General features: G+C 38.2%; 1 protein-coding gene across 1 annotated transcript in view; it reads right to left on the bottom strand.

Moving 5' to 3' along the window:
- The window catches only part of CLSTN2 (calsyntenin 2), a 983,983-nt gene that overhangs the window by 68,265 nt on the left and 889,116 nt on the right, over positions 1–26,602 (bottom strand). The window contains exon 9 of the mRNA XM_043992716.1: positions 624–786. Within this exon, the coding sequence (XP_043848651.1) occupies positions 624–786 (163 nt within the window). The remainder of the gene's footprint in view (positions 1–623; positions 787–26,602) is intronic.

The following is a 26,602-nucleotide window of genomic DNA, read 5'->3' as shown; positions in this document are numbered from 1 at the left end:
AAACCATATCACTTGTCTCAATTCATTCTAGCTTAATTTTATGTTTACACAATTAATTACAACATTACTATTTATTGAGGAACTGTTCTGCAGTAACATTGCATAATATATAGTGGCAGAATATACACCTAGTTAAAAACAATGAATATTTTGAATTCTACAAGATGACTGTAGAACAACCTGCCATTTCTCCCAAAAGGCATGGGGGAGAAGAAGGGAGAAGTAAGATGGTGGCCACTTCATGGCATTTGTAAGAGAATCTGAAGCCTTTCTGTTCTCAGTTTCTAGTTTGGAATTATCAGAGGCTCAGCAAGGAAAATCATTAACAACATGTAGTCAATGGGTATAGTTCTTTTTGATCTAAAATCAACATTTGGCTCAACCTAGGTAATTTATTATCTGAAAAGCTTATTGTCTGGATTAGTATGTAGTTTCCATAATCTCTATTTTATCAGGAAAGGATTAGTCAAATTAGGCAGGCCAATATCTACAATTTTTAATTACTCCCCTCTAAAAGCTTCTTTTAATTCAGCTTAACATTCAGTGCCTACTACATGCCATTCTGCACAGGAATGGTCGGATATTTGGATCTTTAGGATCCTCTTAGGTTTCAACAGGGTTACCTTGCCAGCATGCACCAACAGTGAGTTGCATGGCTATGTGTGATGGGTGAATGGGCCAGTCGTTTGTCACGAGGTAAGGCTCATACGTTGTGCCATCCATGTATAAGGTGACCACAGGAAACTCCACATTGACGACGTAGTAATGCCACTCCTTGTCACAAATCTAATCAATAACAAGAAAGAGAGAACTTTTAAAAACTGGATGCTCCCCATAATGATCAAATAGCTTCTTATTTCAATTAATGAAGGAAGACAGTTACACTGGACCTAGGAGCTAGGGAAAACCATGAATCCTTATGGATTCTTTGTGTAGTTCTTTCATGAAGAACAGTGGTTATCAAACTCAAATAGAAACATATTGAATTAGAAAATCATATATTAGCATTATTTTTGTTTATTGTATTTTTATTTATTTTGTTAAACATTTCTCAGTTACATTTTTATTTTTGGTTTTTTGGAGTGAGGCATTTGGGGTTAAGTGACTTGCCCAGGGTCACACAGCTAGTAAGTGTCAAGTGTCTGAGGCCTGATTTGAACTCATGTCCTCTTGACTCCAGGGCTGGTACTCTATCCACTGCTACACCTAGCTGCCCCTCAATTACATTTTAATCTGGTCCTCAGCCTGAGTGTTTGACACCTCTGGAGAAAAACTCAGAGACCCCCACAATGTTCTTTATCCGAACATTTCAGCTTTTATCTCAGGTGCCAACTCAGCAAGCCATCTATCTATCTCCTGAGTTACAACATTTTCCAGGAAGATTTTCCTAAGTAATTTGTAGAGCAAATGATGTTTTTTGTTTTCTTCAACATGCAACATTCCCAATGCCCTCTTCCGTTACTGTGAACTATCTTTACCCTTTGGCTTATACAGAGCCTAAACAGAAACACATATTACCACCAAAATCTAGTTTCTTGCATGTAGTATGTGCTCAACAAACACTTTTTAATTTGTTGGGAGGATGATGCAAACATTTGATTCATTCATTGACTATTTCTGTCCATATAATTATTGGCTGTCTTGGATGACCAGACTGTTAGTTTAGAATCAATTTAGATAACACTTAGCAGAGTGCCATATTAGGGAAAAAAAGGTCCATAAATGATCTTCATTATGGAGGAGATGGATTGGAATGAAAGAGGGAAGAGGGAAAAGGTAGAAGAAAGGAGAATAAAAAATAGAAGGGAAGGGGCAGCTAGGTGGAGCAGTGGATAAAGCACCAGCCCTGGATTCAGGAGTACCTGAGTTCAAATCCGGCCTCAGACACTTGACACTTATTAGCTGTGACCCCCTACAAGTCATTTAACCCCCATTGCCCCACAAAAAAATAGAAGGGAAGAAGTAGGAGAAGAAAGAGAGGAAGATGAAGCAAGGACATTGAATTGACTAGATTTAGAATTGGAAGATTTGACTCTAAATCCTGGCTTGGCCATTTATTAGTTGCATGAATTGAACATGCCTCCCTAACTCTCTGGATTTCCTTAAATAAGATAAATACCTTCTCTATCTATATTAGAGGTAGGTAGGTTGTGTAGGGGTTTGAGAGCTGGGCCTGGTCAGGAAGACTTGAGTTCAAATCAAGTCTCAGATACATACTACCTGTATGACCCTGGCGAATCACTTAACTGGTTTGGTTCAGTTCCCTGTACTATAAAATGGGGATGATCATAGTACCTACCTCCTAGATTCATTGAGAGGATGAAATAAAGAAAATATTTGTTGCTTAGCACAGTGCTTGACACCTAATAGGCACTGAATAAATATTGGTTCCTTCTATTTTTTTATATGGTTGTTATGAGTATCAATATGGAAAGAATTTAACCCTTCTATACTATTCAGCTAATCTTGCTCTATGACTCCCTCCCTAATTCCCTTAACTCCTAAAATTTACAGGAGAGTAGCCTATAGTCAACGCCCCCCCCCCCCAACTTCCTTACTACAATCTGACATTCACTGGCGTCACTCTACTGAAACCTTCCTTAAAGACCTCTAAATTGCCAAATTTAATGTGCTTTTCTCAGTCTTTTTCCTCTTGACCTCAATGCAGCATTTGTTACTGCTAGGTGGTACAGAGGATAGAGCTCTGGACCTGCAATCAGGAAGACTGGAGTCCATCTTCAGAACTTAGACAAGTTGCATAAATTCTGTCTGCCTCAGTTTCCACATCTGTAAAATGAGGGTTATTATGAACATAAAATAAAATAATATTTGTGAAGTGCTTTGCAAACATTAAAATGCTATGTAAATGTTGCTCTTATGATTGGTGGGCAACTAGGTGATTCAAGGAATAGAGTGCTGGGCCTAAAGTCTGGAAGACTCTTCTTCCTGAGTTTAAATCTGGCCTCAGACACTTATCGGATCTGTGACCCTAGGCAAGTCACTTAATCCTGTTTGTCTCACCTTCCTCATCTGTTAAATGAGCTGGAAAAGGAAACAGCAAAACACTTCAGTACCTTTGCCTAGAAAACCCCATATGGGATTACAAAGAATAAGACAAGACTAAAATAAACAAACATTATTGTTATTTTTATTAACCATAGAATCATTGTGAATATTGGTGCCTTCTCTGGTTTCAGAAACACCACCACCTTCGCATTTCCTTTCTATCTCTCTAATCTTCTATGTCTCCTTCACAGGTTCATATTCCTCTTCCCAACATTTTAAGGTTGGTGTTCTCCAAAATTCTGCACTCAGCCCTCCAGTCTCCCTTCATTCTCTGCCTTGGTGATCTCATCCATTTGTTAGTTGAACTATCCCATCATAGTCTCTCACAAGAATTATCTTACAATATTCCTCTCCATGTAAATTATACTTTAGCCAAACTGGATAACTTGCTCTTTCCTGTGTAGTTCTGCAGTTTCATGGTTTCTTACCCTAGTTTGAGTTTTAACCTGTGCCTGAAACCTTACTCCTCTTCTTATTCCTCTACCTGTTGGAACTCTACCTGTCCTCAAATGAGACTTGTGTCATGAAGCCTTGTATATAACAGGATCTTAATAACAGCTTTTTAAATTATATTGAAACCTTCTTCCCCCAGCATCAAATAGCACTTCATTCTTACACTTTTAACCCTATACACACACACATATACACATACACACATATGTGTGTGTGTGGATCTGATGTACCATTTTCATATTACGATATATGTTCATGTGAACAAACATGCATAAACAAGAAATTATTTGATTTTCTATTTATATTTTCAGCACTTAACACAGTGCATTGCACATATAAAGTTTTCAATAACTGTTTTGTCTGATTGACTGACTCATTCATTCATTCATTCATGTGTCACATCCTCTTTACTGTGAGTTTTCTAAGAGCAAAGGTCAAGTCTTATTTAAATTTTGTATTTTCCATGAATGGAAAAATGGTGCTCTGAACATAGTAGGGGCTTAACCAATATTTATTTAAATTTAAAATGATAGGATTTTACTGGAACCTTTGTGTTCCCCATCACTACTAATATTTTCTGAAGATGTAAAGAAATTAGAATCATAAAAAAGTAAATTAATTGGAACCTGGATAAACAAATTTTAAGATGGCTGAGTTTCTCTTAGCCCCTCTTCTAGAGAAGGTATTTTTTTTTTTTTTTACTTTTTGGGATCCTAACTCTGATAAGTCACTGCTAGTCATAGCCCATAAAGTTATGTATTTGCTTTCAAAGTAGAATCAAAAAAATTCATAAGAAACAAACAGAAAAGAAAAAGAAAAAAAAATTTAAAAAAAGAAACAAACAGAGATATGGGATACAGCCCTGGAGGAAAGTACTCATATTTGTGGAGGAATCTGGAGAGAAAGGTGATTTTGTTTTCATTTGATTTAGATAAATACATATTAATATTCATTTTTGCAAAATATATTCTTGCTTTTGAGACTTAAGTCCTTGACCAGATATGTTGGTGTAGCCTATGAAATGCCTTGGAATGCATTGTTAAGAAGTTGTTGTTAAATGAGAGCATAGAAATATCATGGCATAGTTAGTAAAAAACAAAAACCAAAAACCACAGTTTTCAGCAGAATATCTGTATCTATGAGGCTAATTCCTTTGATGTATTTGGTGGGTAGTTTGGTTTTCATATTAAAATATATGTGTTAATAGTTATATATTTTCATGCATTCTATTGATATGATCACAGAGTAATCCAAATCCATCAATCTGTCTTCTATTCCTCCTTGTTTGATCAAGGGAAGATTTCAGAATTAGAAAGTACTTTGGAGATCATCTAATCAATCTGTAACCAAATCATAACATCTGTACCAGGTAGTCATCCAACCTTTACCTGAAAACCTCTAGTAAGGGAACATCCTTAATCTCTCTGGGCCTCAGTTTCATCTGCTATAAAAAAGGGGTTTGGACTAGATGAACTGTAAGTTCTCTTTCTGCTTGAAGTCCTACTGTATCATCTACTAACTTGATCTGTAACAATGGTAAAAAAAGAACATTTTACTTCTCTGGAAGTTAGTTTCCCTTTTATGTAAAATGAAAGGTTAGACTAGAGAATCTCTAAATTCTTTTCTACCTTGCCCTTTCTATGCTCTAAATAAACCAAAACATCTGAGTTGATCATTTCGAGGTTTAGGCACAGTCTCTGGGGTCTAGTTTGTACGATGGAGTGCCAATGGCAGTAGTAGCCGAAGAGAGGAAAATGTCTTGGGTTGATCAGACTAGCAAAGATGACAAAACCAAAAAATTACCAATTTTGGGAAAGAGCTTTTGGAAAATACGATCATTAAGAAACTATTAGGGGAGCTGTGAATTGGTACAGCCATTTTGGAAATCATTTTGAAACTGTGCCCCTAAAGTCACTAAACTGTGGATAATATTTCACCCAGCAATTCATCATGTAGGTCTATAGCCCCAAGAGATCAAAGAAAGTGGAAAAAAAGACCCATTCATATAAAGATATTAATAACAGTTCTTTTTTGGAGTGACAAAGAATCACAAATTGAAGGGTTGCTAATCAGTTAGGGAATGACTGAACAAATTATGATACATGAATGCAATATATTATTATTTTGCCACAAGAAATGGTAACAGGAAGGCAGTTAGGTGGCTCAGTGGATGAAGCACTGGCCCCTGGATTCAGTAGGACCTGAGTTCAAATCTTGCCTCAGACACATGGCACTTACTAGCTGTGTGACCCTGGGCAAATCACTTAACACTCATTGTCCCACCCCCGTCCCCCAACCCCCCCCCCCAAAAAAAAAAGAACACCAAAAAATGGTAACAGAAATGCTTTTGAAAAACTGAGGAAGACTTGTATGAACTGATATAGAATGAAGTGAGCAGAACCAGAAGTATAATTTATAAAGTTAACAATAATATAAAGACAAACTACTCTGAAAGACTTAAGAATGATAATAATCCAATGACGAACCATAGTTCCAAAGGATGGGTGATAAAGCAGACTTCCCTCCTCCTGACATGGAGGTGATGAACTCAAGATGAAGAATGAAATCTATTTTTACAGATGTGTCTAATATGGAAATTTGTTTTGCTTGACTATGCATATTTGTTGTGGGGGTTTTGTTTCACTTTTTCTTTTCTAGTTGGGTGAAGAATATGGGAGGGGGAAAAAATAAATGCTTGTTAGTTGAAAAGTGAATTAAATTATTAAAAAATGAAATGGCCAGTGAGAAGATGATAACTTATGGTCCTAAGGAGTGCAGAGCTGAGGGACATAGCACCTCTGAGGCATGGTCTCTGGTTGTTTGCTTTAGTGGGTGGGGCGGCAGCAGCATTATCAGATTAAAAATGATTTTTCACATTATCTTTTGAATCTACTAGAACATACTGGGGATATTGAAAAACAAACATTAGAAATTCTTTCACTGTGGAAAGTTTAGTGGGAAAAGTTTGAAATTAGGAGACTTGAGTTCTAGTTCTAGCACTGCCTCTAACTGGTTTTTTATTAAAAGTCACTGGATTTCTCTGGTCTTTTTTTTCTTCCTCTGTAAGCAGGGATAATAATACCTTGCCTACCTACTTAACCGGAATACTGTGAAGATCAAATAAGATGACCCATGCAAAAGTGTTTTATAAAGAATAAAGTGCTATGCAAATGTAACTCATTATTTATTGACATTATATTGTAGGTGGTGCAGTGGATAGAGGGCTAACTTTAGAATCAGTAAGTCTTGAATTCAAATCCAGCCTCAGATACTTACTTGCTAGTTAGTTGTCTGACCTTGGGCAAATCACTTAACTACTATCTGCCTCAGTTTCCTCAACTGTAAAATGGGTATAATAATAACTCACCGGGTTTTGTGAGGATAAAATGAGATATGTGAAAAGTGCTATGGAAACCTTAAAGCAGAGCATAAATTCTAGCTATTACTCTTCCCCCCCCTTTTTTTTGGCGGGAAAATGAGGGTTAAGTGACTTGCTCAGGGTCACACAGCTAGTAAGTGTCAAGTGTCTGAGTCTGGATTTGAACTCAGGTGCTCCTGAATCTAGGGCTGGTGCTTTATCCACTGTGCCACCTAGCTGCCCCACTATTACTCTTAATAACAATTACTCATATTTTGAAAAGAAATTATTACTTCAATATGGAAAAAATGTCCCAAATTCCCCTTAGAAAATTAAAGACTAAAATGGAATGGGTTTAGTTAATAAGGAAGAGGCAAAACAGCTTCTGTTTAGACCACAAAACAGCTTTTCAATCAAATAATTTCTATACTGTGAGCAAAGGAGATCATTAGGGGGTTGATTTTGTTTCAACTATCATTACAGCCCAAAACTGAGTAATGGACTACTGGTGGGCTTATCCAGGAGAGTTGTCAATCTGTCTCGTTATTTATATTGTTAAGGAGTAGGGTCAGACCAGCCATTCAATCAGTTCATTCAATCAACCAACAAATTTTTATTGAATGCCTCCTCTGTGTATTCCCTCATTGAGGTGCTTTGTTAGACTCAATTAAAAAAAAAAGATGATCCTATCCTTGCCTTTGAGGAGCATGAACTGGGTCTAGTTTTAGAGACAAAAATAAATACATGTGAAAAAAAAATCCCAATCTTAGAATCACAGGATGCTGAAGCTGGGAGGGAGCATAGGGGATCATTGAATTCATCCTTTTTATTTCATAGATGAGGAAACTGAGGGCTAAAGAAGGTTAGTGCCCAAGGAAAAAGGTAATTATTCAATCAGTGGACAAGGATATATTAAGTGCTCACTATGTGCCAATTGGGCAGCTAAGTGTCCCAACGGATAGAGCACTGAGCCTGGAATCAGAAAGATTCATCTTTATGAGTTTAAATCTAGCCTCAGACACTTGCTAGCTATGTGACCCTGGGCAAGTCACTTAACCCTATTTGACTCAATTCCTCATCTGTAAAATGAGCTGGAGAAGGAAATGGCAAACCAGTCCGGTATCTTTGCCAAAAAAACTCCAAAATAGGGTCATGAAGAGTTGGATACAACTGAAATGACTGAGCAGTGACAACAACAAAATATGCCAATCACTATACTAAGCATTGGGGGATCCAAAGAAAGACCCTGCTCTCAGGGAGCTTGTATTATAATTGGCAAAACAATACCTAAATAAATATATGACAGAGAGGAACCCAAAGTAGCAGTTAGATGGACCAAGAAAGAACTCCTGCAGAAGTAGGTATTTGAACTGAGGCTTGAAGAAAGGCAGGGAAGTTAAGAGGTATAAAAGTGAGGGAAATGAATCAGGTCTTCTGAATCCCAGTCAACTTAAAAATTTGTTTTTCTGAAAACAAGTTTACTTCTATATTACAATCAATCTGTGATCTTCCCTGTGTAGATCATCCTTCCATAGATGGAGATAACTAACCATCAATGACCTCTTGCCCATATCTTTCCATTATATCCTCCATTGAAGCCTACCCAAAACACTGGATGTCTTTCTCTGTCTTTTAATATTTCACAAGCATCTATCAAATGATCCCTTGCTCATCTGCGTAGGAGATGCCTTCCTGGAAGGCTGCATTCAGTTGTGATCTATAATAGAGAATTGCTACATTCAGATATGATCTATAATGGCTTAAACTTTTTCCACTCACGGCACCTTTTCACCTGACCTTTTTACATGACCCTTGGTATATAGGTATATAAAATAAGGTATACACAACCTTTTACTGTTGCCAACTTTTTGTGACCCCCACATTTGTGACCCGAATGGGGTTGTGACCCACAGTTTTAAGAAGTTTTGGTTTATAATACAGAATTGCTTGTAAAAATATGCTTGTTTCTTCTCTTGTATTTTCATCAGATACCCTCAATATATACATAGGTCATTCTTAATTTTTTTTGAAATGAGAAAATAAACATATAGATATCTTATTAGTCACTTTTTGGGGGTGGGGAGAGGGATGAGACTTTCTTTGGTTTCAGAAGCTTCCAATGAGGAACTTCTACCAATGAGGGATTTCCAGTAATTCATTATGGTACCTTTCCTTGATCTTAGAGTCATAGAGACCCAGTGGCCCCATTATTGGAGCATTGAGAGGTTCGATGACCTGCCAAGGGTCAGAAGCTGGTCATACACTTGACTTTTTTTTTTTTTGGTGGGCAATGAGGGTTAAGTGACTTGCCCAGGGTCACACAGCTAGTGTCAAGTGTCTGAGGTCAGCTTTGAACTCAGGCCCTCCTGAATCTAGGGCAGGTGCTTTAGCCACTGTACCACCTAGCTGCCCCCAATGCACTTGACTTTTAAAACCAGCTCTTTTCTACTATATCAAGTTGCCTCTCTAGTCGACTTGATTTGACAGTAATGCTACTGGAGATATTTTCTATTCTTTAAAAATCTTTTCTTCAAGATATCTTGAAAAATTATTTTTGAATTCCTTTAAAACTGTGCTACATGCTACATGGATTTCCTGGTATGTACCTAGTAAGGTGCTCTTGACTGCAGGTCCAGGGAAGAATGTATAGCACTTTATACTTTACAAAGAACTTTTATATCTCTCATCTTATTTGATCCTCATAGTATTTTATGATCCTCCTAGGCCAAGTATTATTATCCCCTTTACAGAGGAAGAAAGTTAGGAAATCATGTAGGGCACCAAGGATATTTTGGAGAGGATATAGTCACCCTCTATTGCATCATCCCTGAAGGACCAAGGATGGAATCCTTTAGTAGTCATCAAGGACAACACATGTATGAATATATCTAAACTCTCCTAGAGTTTATATCTAGTTAAAACTCTCACTTAAAATTTCCTTCCAAACTGGGAATATAGCAGTTATATTTTGGGCCAAGGGTGCTGTTCACACTTGTGGAGAAATAATTTTGGTTGACCAATGGGAATCAGGGATGATTTAATAGCAATTTATTATTTCCCTCTTCTGGGAATTTGCTCAAGCATTTTTACATGACAATAATATGTGATTTTAATTAGTTTCCTGTTTCCTTTTAGCTAATCCAAGAGCTAAAATTTCAAAAAAAATCCCAAACATCCCTGTTGATATTTTCCAAGTAATTAAAGAAGATTGAAACTTTGATTACATTTAAATATTTCAGGCACAGAGTGGACCTACCTCTTTCTCAGGAAAAGATGTGATATCAATATCAATCATGGAATAAAACACTTGATATGGAGTTAGAAAACCCAGATTCTAATATTAAATCTAACTTCTCTTTCTCATCTATAAAATAGCAATGATGTTACATAGTTTACCACCTCAAAGGGAGACTGCAACTCACTGGGTCCACACACATTGGTGTTCAACCTTCTATGGGCCAGCCAACCAACTTCTCAGCATCCTTATTTGTGAAATGGACATGGCAATCTTTGCACTACTTATGTCATGTTGCTTTTGTGAGGGAAGTGCTTTGTAAACCTTAAAGTGCTATATAAATGTGAAGTACTAGCATGTAAATGTAACATGCTACTCTCCATCTAACACATCCATGTTAGTTTGAATTTCAGGTACTATGTTCTCTCTTGTCATATAAAATTAATTTTTTTCTAACAGAATTGAAGGCTTTGTCACTTGGTAAGGAAAGGTTAGGAACCATAGAGAGCTTGGTGAGTGAGTTTTTTTGTTTTTGTTTTTTTAAATGCTCCTGAAACTACTTCCTGTACTTCCTGTAGCTGATATCTACTCGCCATACACATTCAGCTGGTTGTAAGTCTTATCATTCCTTCATGTTTATAATAGTCACAAAAGGTAAAAATGCTTGTCAGACACTCAAATAAGTTTCATTTCTTTTCTTTCTTTCTTTCTTTCTTTCTTTCTTTCTTTCTTTCTTTCTTTCTTTCTTTCTTTCTTTCTTTCTTTCTTTCTTTCTTTCTTTCTTTCTTCCTTCCTTCCTTCCTTCCTTCCTTCCTTCCTTCCTTCCTTCCTTCCTTCCTTCCTTCCTTCCTTCCTTCCTTCCTTCCTTCCTTCCTTCCTTCCTTTCTTTCTTTTTTGCGAGGAAATTGGGCTTAAGTGACTTTCCCAGAGTCACACAGCTAGTAAGTGTGAAGTGTAGGAGGTCAGATTTGAACTCAGGTTTTTTCTATTTTTTTTTTACTCAAATACGTTTAAGACAATTACTCAGCTATAATCCCATGGCAGTCAAATACTTACCACCTACCAAGAAGAACCTCAAAATTAATAAGTCCTGAAAAGTTCCAGAACCCACTTCTAGATTTGTATCCAGGTTATACTCTTTCTGCTCTGAGACTGATATTTACAGAGTAATATACTGTGACTCATCTATGCATTTCAGTTGGCTTTTCTAGCTAGAATAAAATATTCTTCCTCTCCCTTAGATAAGTAATATCTACTTGCTGGGAATCAGTTTCCTTATCTGTAAAATGAAGGGAATTGAGCTAGATGGCATCCCAAGTTGCTTCCAGATCTGACATTCTAGGGTTGTACTTATGCCTTAGATGTCACAAGTGACAGTAATGGTAGGATTTTCTTGGGGGGAAGCAATGGGATATGGAGTGAAATTGATTGAGTTTTGCATGAAGGTAATCTGAAGGTGAGAACGTAAAAGCTCTCTCTGTGCCCTCCTTTGGATTAAATGCACAGTTCCTCATGAATAGATAACACCATGAGGGAAGCTAAATGATCTTTTTTCTCTTTCATTTTGGAATAAGATATTTTTCTTAATGTTCTTTTTCATATTGTCCTGTCTCATGTATCAGAAAATTGCTCCTTCAGAAGCATATTAGCCTGATAAGACCTGATGAATATTTTAGTGAACCTTGCAAGGTAAGCAGGAGGGGGGCCAGTTAAATAACCCCACATCCTATTATGCTTCATCAAATGGTTTGCTGCCACCATCTTTGATTCTTGGGGGAAGGATTTTCGACTTAGCCAATATCTGCCACCTCAAATGACAGCCTGTCCCTGCCTGACATGAATCATGATATTCAATCTCAGCCCTGCTAAGTTTGTTCCCCATATCAGGCGTGTTTAATGCAAGGACATGTGTGCTATCTAAGCACTGGTTTTAATACTAGTGCCACAGGACCCCACTCCCTTTGCATTAAGAGTTCTGCAAACCTTTAATGAAATGAGACAAGGCGTGATCTACCCACAGTGGCATTATGTCCTTTAAAGAAAAGGACAGTTTTGGCACTAGGAAGGATAGACCCCAATAGTTAACAGGGAACTGAAACTACTAGTTATGCCATCCATTATACTAGTGGATAAAATGGAGAGAAGTGAACCAGATGATGGCATAGAATTGACTGAACAAATGTCAGGAATATTCACAATGACTACAATAATATAAATGAAAAGGATACTAAAATGCATCTGAAATCAGATTAATACAGATTAGCTGTATTAATCCTGATCCTGAAGAAAAGAAAAGCAATGAAAGATCTTTCCTTCTTTTCTATGTGTTTTGACTTTCCCAATTAGATTGTGAGCTCTTTGGGAGCAGAACTGTCTTGATATTCTGTTTGTATTCCCAGCACACGCACAGTGCTTGGCACATAGTATGTGCTTAATGAATGCTTTTCTGTTCTATTTCTCTTAGTGGAGAGGAGGGTGATAACCCATGAGGAATAGCACATACACTGTCAGATGTGGCAGGAGCTTAATAGGTGTTTGTTGAAATGAATTATCTTTGAAGGAAGATGGTGTCATTAGTAATCTTATGTGTTATTTTGGAAATGCATGTATGAAAAGAGGTACCAGTAAAACAAAGAAGGAAGTAGAAGCCTATAAAGTTGCCTTTCAGGAATGTAGGAAGGGGCAAAGCTCTCTTCTGTCACAAAAGCTTAGGGAAAAGAAATTCAATCAAGTGCACACTGATCAGCTTCTTGGAGCTCATTCAGTCCTAAACAGGGCACCATAAGGGAGCACAAGAGAAGGAAAAGACTCAATCCCTGCCTTTGTTGTTGTTCATCCTTTGTTCTTGAAGAGGACCAATGACATCAGGAAGGTGATATCTTGACTTGTAAGTGAATTGGATTTAAATGAGGCAGGGCTATACAAAGTCATCAACTTCTCTCTTTCCTCCAGAATCTTTGGAGTCCAGTGGCAAGACATGGGTCAAGATGACTGTAGATGGCCCTGGATGCAGTGGGAGACCTTGACTTTTTTAAGCTAAGGTCTTCCCCAGGTCTCAGTTTGTCTGAGGCAAAGTCCATTCAGTAGTTAAAGGCTAGGTAAGAATTGAGGTAAAAAATGATGGACTTTGCCTTCACAAAAAGTCCGTGCCTTTACATTTTGCTAGAATAATAGTCAACACACATGAGTCAGTCTCTGTCTCTCTGTCTTTTTCTCTCTCTCATTTCTATAATAAACTCTGTACTCACTATAAATAGAAAAGGAGTTTTGAGAAAAGGATGATAACTGTGGGTTAGAGGTCTGAAGGAAGGAGGCAGGGAAGACTTAAGCTGGGCCTTGAAGTCTAGATATCACTCAAGTAAGCAGGTGGAGGAAGGCAGGCATATCAGGTGAAGGCACTAGTATGAACCTGGTGCGACCAAGGGACAGTAAAGAGTTAGGCCTGTTTCGAAGGAGGGTGTGTGTGTATGTAATATTGGAGGATGAGGCTTGATAGTGGAGGACTATAAAGGGTATCCTAAAAGTCTTAGTGCAATTTAAAATCTTTAAGAAAAAGCTAAAAAATGAATACTTTTTAGCATAGCCCATATTACCACAGAATTTCATAGTTGGAGAGAATCTTAACAAAGGCTCTCTGGTCCAATCTATGACTGAAGAAAAATCCCCTCATGTTATTTCTGACAAGTATTCATCCCATTTTGCCTCTGGATAACCCTGTTAGCAAATTTGTTTGTTTGTTCATTTTCCTGTGCATCAAATTAAATTTGTCTCTCTGCCACTTCTACTCATTACTTCCTAGTTCTGTCTGCTTTGGCCAAACAGAACAGGTCTAATCTCTGACAGCCATTCAAATACTTGACGGCCTCTTAAATTCTCCAAGTCAAAGATTCCACAGATTCTTTAAATGAGCTTTCATGGCATGATCTCTAGGCCCTCAATCAGAATGATCACTTTCCCCTGGAGTTGCTCCAACTTATCATGTCAGAACCAAAGAATGTGGGACCCAGAACTAGATGCAATATGTCAGATGTGGTCTGGCCAGGGGAACAATTGCCTCCCTACTTCTAGACTCTTGGCCCCTTCCTAATCATGCCTAAAATGGTAGTAGTGTCATGCTGGGTCAAGTGATTTACATTTGATCCTTTGGACCTTTTGACAAATGAAAGCATTTGGTACACAGACTGAAGCTCTGGTAAAACTTAATGCTGTGGCTGAAAGATTCATCACCTTGGTGCCAATCTGGTGTTGGGGCCTCTCTGAGGAGTCCTTTCACAGAAGGTAGAACTACTGGACTCAGAGCCTTTGGGGCTTCGATGAATCTTCTAGTTAGTGCTTCTCTGGCTTAGGTTTTCAGAAGACCTGGGTCTTCACCAAGTCACCATGAGGGACAGCAGTGGGGCATTAGAGGAGGCCGAAGCACACAATCTTCCCAAATAAATACAGCAAGGTCCTGAGTAGTAAGAACAATGAATCCCACAAAGAGGCCTCATGCATTCAAATTCACACCATTTGAGGTTATAATGATATAAAATATGGCAATTGTTTCCATCCCAAGGGAAATAGGCAGCATGGATTCGAATAATGCGACTACTTCACAGCATCAGTTATTTGATTAATCAGGAACTTTGCTGTGCACTCAATCAAAAAGCAATTGCTAAATGCATATTCTGTGCCATGGATCGTGTGAGGCACCAGGGCACTGTCCTTGAAACCAGAATTCCTTTTCTTTCTGACTTCTGGCCAAAGGTTTTAAGGAAAGCTGATGAGAAAAGTGGTCATCTGGATTTCCTTAACAAGGTATGGAGGATCCTAGATTCTTTTCCAAACAACTCATGTTATAGAGCTGATAGCTCCCTGTCCTTGCCCGCTTGCTTTCAAATTTCAGTTAGCTGTGTCTGTATTCAGTGTTAGCAGTCCCCACTTTTTGTTTCCTTTCCCCACTCCAGGATCCATGCTTCTATCATGCAACCACTGCCCTCCTACTTCCTTCCCTTCCTTCTACCATATATGCTTTCAGGAAACGATCTTGTATCAGTCATTTAAGCCTCAGTGAGGTATCTAGATGGCACAGTGGATAGAATGTTGGGCCTGGAGTCGGGAAGACCCCTGAGTTCAAATCTAGCCTTAGACACTTAATAGCTGTGTGACCCTGGGTAAGTTACTTAGCCCTATTTACCTCAGTTTCCTTATCTGTTACATGAGTTCCACTCCAGTATCTTTGCCAAGTAAATCCCAAATGAGGTCACAGAGAGTTGGACGTGACTGAATAATAACAAAACTTAAGTCATCTTCCAGGAATCTTTTGTTTTTGAATTATCTGTAACCATATAGTGAAAGACTCTGTTGCTTGTTAGGAAAATTTGGGACATTAGCCCATGGGTAGGAGCTTTTTTTTTTTTTAAAGTAGGTGACACCAAAATTATACCGTCTCTTTATGTAGAGTCAGGAAGAACTGGGTTCCAATCTTGTCTAAGACAATTAATAACCTTGCCCTTGCCCATGGAGAAGGTAACTCACCTCTTTAAGCTTACTTTTCTTACTTTTATGGAGGGATCACTAATGCCTCTAGTACTTATTTCATAGGGTTGTTGAGAGACCCACAGTAGTGTCTAAAAAGCACTTTGCCAACCTAAAAGTGCTCTATAAATGCCAGTTATTATTATTCATTTTCACTTTCACATTCCACATAGCTCAGTCCTGGGGCTATTCATTACCTTATTATTATTCTTTTATGGTTAGTGTTTAATTGGATGAAAGTATTGGGATGCAAGCTCATCTTCTGTTAATTTGCTGAAAGGGGAGTTGGGACAATTCCAGGAGCAGAGAGGACAGTGGAGATGATCTCATTCCCAAGTGGTTTGGCTTTCTTCTCTTTCTCTTCCGAGCCTTGACATCATTTCATTTCAGGGTCTTTCTTCCTTTTGGGCCTTGACTTCCATATTAATTATGCTTTTCATTCCAAGTAATTTGGAGTTTATGTGCACTTAGTATGAATACAGCTATTAAAAATAACACCTTTGCTCTTAATTTGGGGGGGGGGGCTCAATATTATACCTAGAAGATTATGGTTTTATGTGTATTAATGGTCCAGTTCCATAATGATTTTATTATTTGTTGTAGTATTATTCCCATTCCTCTCATCTTATTCATTGAAGTTAAGATATAAACAGTCCTGAGACAAGTTGCTATCCTGTTATTATTCTTTTATGCTTAATGTCCTACAGACTATTGTATAGGTAGATAAAAAACTGCTTTTTTGTGATTGAATAAAATAATTGGATATGAGCTCCTCTTTTCTAGTCTTACTGAAAGCATCTCTTGGATAAATCCAGGGGCATATAGAAGATGATAATATAATTTATTTTGCTTCCACATTGTTTGAATCATCCCTAGTCTTTCTAAATCCCTCCCTTCTTTCCTCTTTGGCTCTATGACTACATAGCTCATTAGTACCAATAAGAGTGGGACAAAGAATTAAGACTCTGCAATTATAGAGGGGGAGAGGGGGAGAGAGAGAGAGAGAGAGAGAGAGAGAGAGAGAGAGAGAGAGAGAGAGAGAGAGAGACCGAGAGATCGAGAGATCGAGATATCGAGATCCCAAGATCACTGTGAGCTGAGATCTTTAGGCAAGGCTTCCCAAAGGAAGCTGAACCTTTATTAGGGAAGGATAAAAAGGAGGCAAAAATGACTAGGGCTAGGGATTGGTAAGAACAGAACCTAAGGGTAGGATAGAAGAATTATTTTCCTAAGTATAAACTTAATGAAGACCCACACTGACTTGAACCTCACATACATATATATACATACACATACATATATATACATATACATACACATACACCTGCAGTCAGAGTCTCTTCTTCAGATTGGAGAATCTTTGGAGGCATTGAAACTGAATGCTTAATTAGTATTTTATACACTGGGAGCCATACTCATTTAAAGACCCAGATTAGCCTCTGCCGTGACTGCAAGTACAAACAGTAATCGAAAAATGATAAACCTGGGAGCCAGGAACAAAATAAATATGCTAGATATATAATTCAGCTCAGTAAGGAAGGATGTTTGGGAAAGTGACATTTTAGAGGTTATAGAAGAACTTTAATTCCAGGGCTGTTTGTGAACGAATAGCTCAGATAAAACTTGCTCCCTGCCCCCCCCCCCAAAAAAAAAGTAGGACTGTTTTGTTCCCTTGTGAAGATCATCAAGGTCTTAACTTTCATATAAGTTTCTTTTCCTCAAGTATGTGGCTGAGTTAAGGGCCCTTTAATTTGGAGATTTGTAAACCTAATTTTCTAGCTCTATGAATGCTTAGGAGGGGACCATCAGTGCCATTGGTGACATTGTTCAGGATGAGGCATAAGGAAGACAATTGAAAACCTTAAAGAGAAACCCATAAGCAGAGCGAGAGTTATGATGCGACCATACATAATAAAATGGAGGAAGTGCTCCTTAACTTATTCTTGAATTTGTCCCAGGGTAGGTACCTAAAACTTCTCCTGTTGGAGATTTATTTTCCTTTTTCAGGATTATCTAAAATGTCAGCAGCGATGGGTGGAGTAACAACCATATTAAGTCCCTAACATTTCAGTCTGAATTGGTCGATCAGTTTGGTTTCTTCCTGGAGAGACCAGGATTGGGGTCAGGGAAGAGGAAGGAGTTCTACATAGCTGATTAATTTTGCCAAGGACCAGCCTTGAACATGGCCCTGTGTCCTGTGCATGAAGCTTCTTTCATCAAACAAGAAAAATTGTGTGCTTCTGGGCACAATCTGGGGAACACATTTTAAGGAAGAACATGGATAAGTTGGTGGAGGGGTATCTTGAGGAAAATTACTGGGATGTTGAAGGCCCTGAGATCATGCCATTCATCAGAGGATAAGCTGAAAAAAATGATTTTAGACCAGAGAAAAGACATGTTCTTATTCACCCCAGAAAGCAAAACTAAGTCTCTCTTAATTCTGATGCCATCTCTCTGTTAATTATTTTCTTTTTTATCCCACATAGAGCTTGTTTTTACATGTTTATTTGCTTGTTGCTTCCCCCATTAGATTATGAGCTCCTTGAGGGCAGCCTTTTGCCTCTTTTTATATCCCTGTCACTTAGCATGGTATCTGGCACATATTAGAGGCTTACTAAATGTTTATTTATCCACTGGGCAAGTCACTTAAATCTCTATCTGTCTCAGTATCCTCATCTTTAAAATGGAGACAGAAATAGCACCTCTCACCATTATTGTGAAGATAAAATGAAAGAATATTTGTAAAATGTTTTACATGAAAATTCTATATAAATGATCGGTTTCATTAGCAATGGATGAAAGTTGCAGAGAAGCAGATTTTGGCTTGATGTAAGGATGCACTTTCTAATTCTTAAAGACATTCAAAAGTGAAATGGGCTGTCTCTTGAAGTGGTGCGTTCCCCTTGAGGCAGATGGATGATCCAATGGATAGAATACTGTGACTGGAATTAAGAAGACCTGAGTTCAAATCTGGCCTCAGACACTTCCTAGCTGTGTGACCTTGGTTAAGTCACTTAACTTTTATCTGCCTCAGTTTCCTCAACTGTAAGATGGGGATAGTAATAGCATCTGCCTCACGAGTTGACTTGAGGATCAAATGAGATAATTGTAAAGCACTTAGCACAGTGACTGGCATATAGTAGGTACTTCTTCCCTTCTCTTTCTTTCAATAGAGGGTTTTCAAAGAAATGCCAGGTGACTGTTCTCAGTTGCTACTGTCCAGGTACATTTTATATTAGCTAGTCACTGAGGTGGCACAGTATAGTATTATACCTGGAATTAACAAAACTTGAGTTCAAATCCAGCCTCAAGACACTAGCTGTGTGATTCCCTGGACCAGTCCCTTAGTCTCTGCCTACCTCAGTTTCATCATCTGTAAAATGGGGATAATAATAGCACCTACCTCTCAGAGTTGTTGTAAAAATAAAATGAAAAATAATATTTTAAAAATGCTTTGCAAGGCTTAAAGTGCTAGATAAATCCTAGTTACCATTAATGATTACTTTTGCTGTTATTCTCTGATATGACCCATATGTAGCACTCCCAGCTACTTGTCTAGTTAAATCCCACAGAACAATGTGAGTACAAAGAAGTAGAAGTTTCCAGGATTCCATTTATGACATTTCCCACCATAGTCTTTTCTGCTATATGGGAGGGAACTTTCCCAATAGGATCATAGAATGCTAGAGTTGTAAGGGATCTTAGAGATTACCTGATCCAACAGTTTCCTTTTATATCCAATCAAACTGAGAGGGGGAGTTAACTTAAGATCACCCAAGTTGTCAACATCAGAGGTGGGGTTTGAAGCCAGGTTCTTTGACTTCAGAACCAATGTTCTTTCCCTTGTACCATGCCTAGGAATCTTACCCCAAGCTCATCATCCTGTTTGAAATAACAGATCCTTTAGAAATGGTAAATGCTTGTTGCATTTATGATACGAACACAGAGAAAAGAGGTTACTAAATTCAATCCCAGCCAGCTCTACCCTTAATTCCTAGGAGTTATTTCATTATCTATCTTTTTGAAACAAGCCACATTATCCCAGCTTTGTCCCCCATGGTTTTATGTCACAAGGGAAATAGTAAAAAAATGTTCCCCTTTAATTGTTAATAGAGTGCATAAGATAGCTTACTGGGGTCCCAGCCAGCCAAGTAGGAAAATATTTAACCACTAGGATTAAGTTTAAGTCAGATTTGTTGACTATTCTGAAATTACAGGCTCCAAAAAGAGATTCCAAGGAAAGTTTTTCAAGAGTGTTTCAGAGCTTTGCTAAAACTTTTTTTTTTTTTTTTTTACCAAAGCTGCAGATGGGGCTGCTGTTAAAAGTATGGTTGCAATAACATATAGTAAGATGCCTTTCATCTTCTCTGGCCTCTTAGCCTTCTGGGCTTTTTAAGTCAGCAACTATTTTCTGACCAGAGTTCCCATTAGCTGGGCTGTAATAATTTTCTTTAAATTATGCTTCTTTCTGACCATTTGAAATTAGGGGGCATACCAAGAGAGGAGAAGATGGACCTCTCCCAATTCATTTCTTTGCAAAGGTAAAGGACTCTAAGTATAGAATATTTTATATATGTATACACACACATACACACACACACTCACACACATGTACTGCCACACTTGGTGTATGTGTTGATTAGTTTTATTGAAGTAACTCTCTTTCTCTTCTTTGTTACAAAGGATGGCTTTCTGGGCAGGTTGAAGGGAAAGTATATATTTGGAAATAAGGATGGTGTTAAAACAAAAATATGAATAATTTTTAAAATAGATGACATATAATGTAAAGAAAATCCTAAACACTGGCAAACATTCATAGATTTTCATTGCTTTTTGTGAGATTAAACATAAGGCTTATCTTTCTAATGTTCTAAAGTTTTGCTCCTGAGGCTAAATGTCTTTCAAGGCATTTCCTGATGTATTTGGTTCTGCCTGTCTTATAAAAAAATATTCCTTGTTTCAGAAAGTCATCTTTGGTGGAGTTCACTTTTGTCCTGTGTATCATTTTTCTTATAGATTGCTAACCTAGTGTCATAGGGAAAACAATCCTTTTTATTCTGGGAACAAAGAATACTATGAGGGGAAATTAAGAATTCCCTAACTGCCTAGCATTTTAAAAATAGCTATTTAATTCAATTCATCAAACATTTATTAAGCACTTGTTATGTGCAAAGCACTATACTAATAACTGGAAAAACAAATTAAAAAATAAAAATGGTTCCTGCCATCAATGAATTCACATTCTTTTGGGAGGATAACATAGGCACAGATGAATAAAAGGTGATTCAAGGAGGGTGGCAGCACTAACAATTGGAGAGATCAGGAAAAGTTTCCCATCTTTTCAAAGGATGATAGATTTAGAGTTGGAAGAATTTTAGAAGTCATTTAGTCCAACCCCATCAGTTTATTTCACCTAGCTAGGTGAACTGAACAAAATTCCAGTAGAATACTGTTCTACACCCTGGAATCCCCTTGTTTACCCATTGTTCTTACCCTACTAATCCAAAACCCCAGGTCAGCCCATTCTTTGCCTTTTTTGCTCTAAGTCCTGAATTGTTAATTAATTTTTGCTGAAAGAAGTTACAATACTGTCCTGACAGGATCTGTTATAAATGTATACTATTAAAACTCAACTGGACCCTTCTCATTGCACAGCAATCCTTTTAATTCATCCCTAAATTGCTCATTTTCATATTCCCCAAAGCAGCTCTACCAAACCTTCTCCTTTATTCTCAAGCCCTCAACTTTTCTACAATCTTCACTTTCATCTCCACATGCATATCTCAAAAAATTAAGCCCATCTATCATAAGCTCTCCTATTTTCCCGGTCCCATACCTCAAAACCTTTCTATTCTCTTACCCATCTTCCTTATAGTCTCAAGAGAAGGAGGTGGTCCTTCTAGTCAAGGTTACCTTTTTTTAAAAATGCAGGTGACTTCCAAAAACACATCCAGGCACAAGAACTCCCTTGATCTTGTCTTAAATTTCTAATTGCTTAAAATCTATGTCTCGGTGATTTGTTGGCTCTTTAATCTAATGTAACTGAGATAGCTCATTGTCTTGCTCTTTTTTTTCTTCTTAATTTCCTTTTCTGTTAATGGCATCCTCCTCCTCCAAGTCAGTGAGTTTCGAGAGTTCAGAATTATTACTAAATATTCCCTCACCATCCCTCCATGACTTTGACCTTTTATTCAAATCAAACATCAGATTATCGACCAAATCCTATCACATTACAACTCTCACATCAGTACCCTTCTTTCCACTTATGTGGCCAATGCCCTCATCTAAGCCCTCAACTTCTCTCACCAGGACTACTAAAACTAACTCTTTAGTCTAATTTTTAAGACCCTCTGCTACCTGACTCCAACCTAGTTTCCCAACCTCATTTCACACTATTTCCCGTCATGCATTTAAGGTTCAGTCCCAACTGGAAAACTAGTTGTTCTCTGACTTTCTCTTGGCCACTTTTGTGTGTTTGATAAAGTCACTCATAATGTCTAAAACACATTTATTCCACATATTTACCTTTTGAACTCTCTCTTCCTGCAAGATATACTTTAAGTGCTACCTTTTCCACAGAGGTTGGTTTTCTTTTTTGCTTGTTTGTTTGTTTTTTAGTGAGGCAATTGGGGTTTAGTGACTTTCCCAGGGTCACACAGCTAGTAAGTGTTAAGTGACTGAGGCTGGATTTGAACTCAGGTACTCCTGACTCCAGGGCCAGTGCTCTAACCACTGTACCACCTAGCTGCCCCCTGATTTTCTTAAAGCACTTTGTTTGGCTCTCCCCTTTTCCTATTTATTTAAATCAACAAACATTTAAAGTAGTTGTTGCACCTATATCAGACTGCTTTCTGTCTTGGCGAGGAGGGAGGAAAGAGGAGGGAGAAAAGAAAAATTTGGAACTAAAAATCCAGTGTAAACAAATGTTGAAAACTATCCTTATATGTAATGTGTAACTGGAAAATAATAAAATAAAATTTAAAGTGGTTGTTATTTTCAAGGCACTGTGCTGGGCACTGGTGACAGAAAGGCAAGAGACACAACCTACTCTGTTGCACATCCTCATGTATTTGTGACCCCCTCCCTCCCCCCAATTAGATTAAAAGTATGACAGCTTCTGTTCAGAAGAAGATACAAGACATCTGACCTGTTAGCACATCAACAAATACGAACAGATAATGGGTAGAGAGTCCAAGCCTTCCTCCAAAATGGGAGATTTATTGAGGCTGCTTACAGCAGATAATAAACAGCCATTTTTGCTGACACTCTCGGAAGTTTGTTTTCTCATTCTCTGTAGACAGCTGCCTCCACCCCACCCCCACCCCACTCCCCTTGCTTGAAATCTCTGTAAACACTCCTTGTTCTCACTTCGGTTTTACTACCAGGCACTTCAGCATTGCCTTTTTCCCCAAGTCCTATTCTCTGGGCTCCAGTTTAGACCCTAACTTTGTCCCTCTGTCCCCAGAAGGAAGGTGTTCCCTCCAATCACTATTTTTTCCTCCTGAGGCTGAGAGGATGATGTTTTTTTTAATACCTTGGGTGCTTATCAGGGCACATTCCACAGAGCAGGTCTTTAATGAATGCTTGTTTGATTGAGTGTGCCTAGTGTATTGTGTTCTTGTGCCCTGTTCCTATTGGGGCTGGCCTGAGAATGCTTTGGACGTGCTCTTTCATGTCAGGAGATTCTAATGTTACTACCTCTACCCTAATGCCACCCCACACCCTCAGCCACCTGCCCCGCCCCCCCGAAAAAAAAAAGTTTTTCCCCCTATTTTGTCAAAAAACAAGGTTTATGGTCCTTTTATGTTATTTTAATCAGGATCAGGGTTCTGGTTGAGGGTCAGAGATACTCATAGCCAGCAGAAGAGTAATGCATTATAAAAACCAAGGGTCATCTTTATACCTGGCCTAAGCAGTGAGACTTTCTGGGAAGACTCAGTGTAGAGAAGAGTTTTTGTGGGTCTTTATTCCACAGCAGTGCCCTTTCCCAGCTTGATTCTGGCTCATAAATTAGCTGCTTCTAGCCTTGCTAGTCATCTTCTTACCTGAGCCTTCCCAGAGGGCCAGGTTCTTTAGACCTCAGTAGTGGATGGGTAGAACTAAGATAGCAGAGTAAGGCAGGAACTCACCTGAACTCTCCCAAATTTATCTCAAAATGGCCTCAAAATGAATTCTTGAGCAGCAGAACTAATAAGAGGATTTTCTAGCCCAAGACAACTTAGAAGGTTGATGGAAAAGGTCTGTCTCACTTGGGTAAAAGGGGAGTGGAGTCCAATGCAGATGACTTCCAGGGAAGCCAGCAGTAGGCCATACTCCAGCCTGTGGCAAGGCCCCAAGCCCTGGCTCAGGTCAGCAGCCAGGTCTTGCAGCCCTGGTGCAGCAGTCCAGTGGTTGTCCCATAAGACACTGCATCCCTGATCACCCTCTAATATATGAGGGCTTCTCCTTTTGCCCCTCCTCTCAGCTCCAAACACTGGACCAAGTGGATAACTAGATGCATTCTTTGCTCCTCACTCCCACTTGCAGACCATTCCTCTGCCACAATAACTCAACAAGTCTCATTCTCTGAATTTCATTCAGTCCATCTTTATCACTCAGTCCAACTCTTTATCTCATTTATCTGCTGAACTCCAAGGCATTCCCCCTCTCTTCTCAAAGAGTTAAGTTGGTTTATAGTCCTACTCTCTCTTCCAACTCAATTGCTGCCTACATACTTGGGAACTTCATCTTTCTTAATAAGATTTTCTTAAGCACCCTGGACTTCCAGGTCATTAAGTTCTAAACTGCAGTGACCTCCATTTCTTAGCTCTGTTTCTTGGTTCTCTGGACTTAGCCACCATAATTCAGCTGCCTTCTTATACTGAAATTTCCCCTAGTGCTTGTGCCCTTATCAACCTGGACTGCCCCTCTGTCTATCTAGCTCCCTTCTCCCATTGGTGAATTCCTTCCTGGGTCTGCCTTTTGAGGCATTCTTCTCTGGGTTCTGCTTCTAACTCTATAGACTTTGCTCCTATGCTGGAATCTCCCTCATCTCCAATTCACTCCCCTTTTTAAAAAATTGTCTTCCTTCATTAGAATGTAAGCTTCTTGAGGGCTCCACCCTCCCTCACCCTTCGACAGCTCAAAAAATCTTGAAAAATCTTATTGTTTAAAATAAAAATTCTTCAATTTGGCATTTAAATCACTTTTCAGTTTAGCTCCCACCTATATTTCCAGTCATTCAATATCTTTCTCTTTCCTGAATTCTGTTGCAATCAAACTGGTCTTTCAGCATTCCAGATGTTCCCCGTGTATGACACTGCATCTTCTTCCTCCATCCTGTTGTGGAACACATGGTTCCCCATGCCTGGAATGCTCTTCCTCCTCACCTCTGCCTCATGGAATCCCTCACTTCCTGCAAAACTCAGCTCAGGTGTCACTTCCTCCATGAAGCCTTTCTTATTCCCCAGTTATTAGCCCTCTTTGTCTCTTGAAATTACTTTGTTTTACTTTCTATTTCCTTCTTGGTTACATGTTAAATTTTCAGTGCTTAGACATCAGCAAATGCTACATATCAGGACTTGATTTATTGTTTTGATTTATGTTTAGGCACACCTAGACACATATCACCTTAGAAAGGCAATGAAGAAAATTATTAATAAAGAAGATTAAACTTAAAAGTGCATTGTATCAGCCTCAATGGTGTTTTGCAAGGAAATCTCCCTTTAAAGTACTATATAAATGTAGTTTACTATAAACAAAAAAGAAAGATGAGCAGGATGCTATCAGAAAAACTTGGAAAGACTTACATGAGCTGATGCAAAGTGAAATGTACTGTATACAAAATAACAGTAATATTGTAAGATGATCTGATGCTAATGACTTAGTTATTTTCAGCAATGCAGTGAACTCTGAAGGACTTATGAAAAATGCGATCCATCTTACAGAGAAAGAACTGATGGTACCTGAATACAGATGGAAGTATATTTTGTTGTTGTGGTTTTTAGTTCCTTTTTCTAAAGTTTTTGACTGCTATGTTTTGTACAACTGCACATGTATAACTTCTATTGAATTGCTTGAGTTCTTAAGCAGGGAACAGGGAGGAAGGATGAGAATTTAGAACACAAAGTTTTAAAAATGTCACAATTTGTTTTTACATGTAATGTGGGGAAAAATTCTAAATAAATAGTTAAAAAAGAAAGATAAAAAAGTGCATTGTGTATTTTTGCAGAACCAACTAACTGTTAAACATTTCACTAGTACACCTCTGGGTATACTTCTGGTAGAATTTAAATTCCTTGAAGACAGTGACTGTTTTGTTTCTTCTTTGTATACCCAGTATATAGTAGACTTTCCATAAATATTTGATAAATTTAAGCCTGACAATATAGGTTCTATAGACATGACCTTCCCCTTTTATAGATGAGGAAACTGAGGTTCAGAGTGTTAAATGACTTGCCATGTATACCTAGCTACCATGTAGAACTAGGATTTCAACCTAGTTCTTGCTCCTCTGATTTCAGCACTTTTCCCACTATGTTAGACCCAGAGAAAGCAAATGATTCAGGTTCTCAAGGACAGAACTGGGATTAGTCTAGAACCCACATTTCCTGATTGTTGGCCCAGTACTCTTTAAGGCTTCTCTCTTTCCAGGATAAGAAATAGTTATGAGCACAGGAATTCTCTGTAGAGTATCATCCACTCCACTATATTAAACAAATAGATTATACAGATAAAGTTAAATATTCAGTAAATGTGTTTGAAGAAAATTAATTTTTCATCCTGCCTCTCAGAATATTGAGACTGGTTGTCCATAAATAAAAATAGTTTCTTGCAAATAATCATGTGGGAATGGGCTCCTCCTCTCATAAAAACAAAGAAATCTCTATGGAGATCTTGAGAGAAACATAATTATAATTTAGTTGACATGTCACATATCTCTGTGCCTGTATATAAACCTGCCCTGAATAATTCAAATAATAAATTCTGTCCCC

The sequence above is a fragment of the Dromiciops gliroides genome, chromosome 3 (assembly GCF_019393635.1).
Source record: "Dromiciops gliroides isolate mDroGli1 chromosome 3, mDroGli1.pri, whole genome shotgun sequence".
Taxonomy (NCBI): domain Eukaryota; kingdom Metazoa; phylum Chordata; class Mammalia; order Microbiotheria; family Microbiotheriidae; genus Dromiciops; species Dromiciops gliroides.
This window is presented reverse-complemented; position numbering and strand designations above follow the sequence as displayed.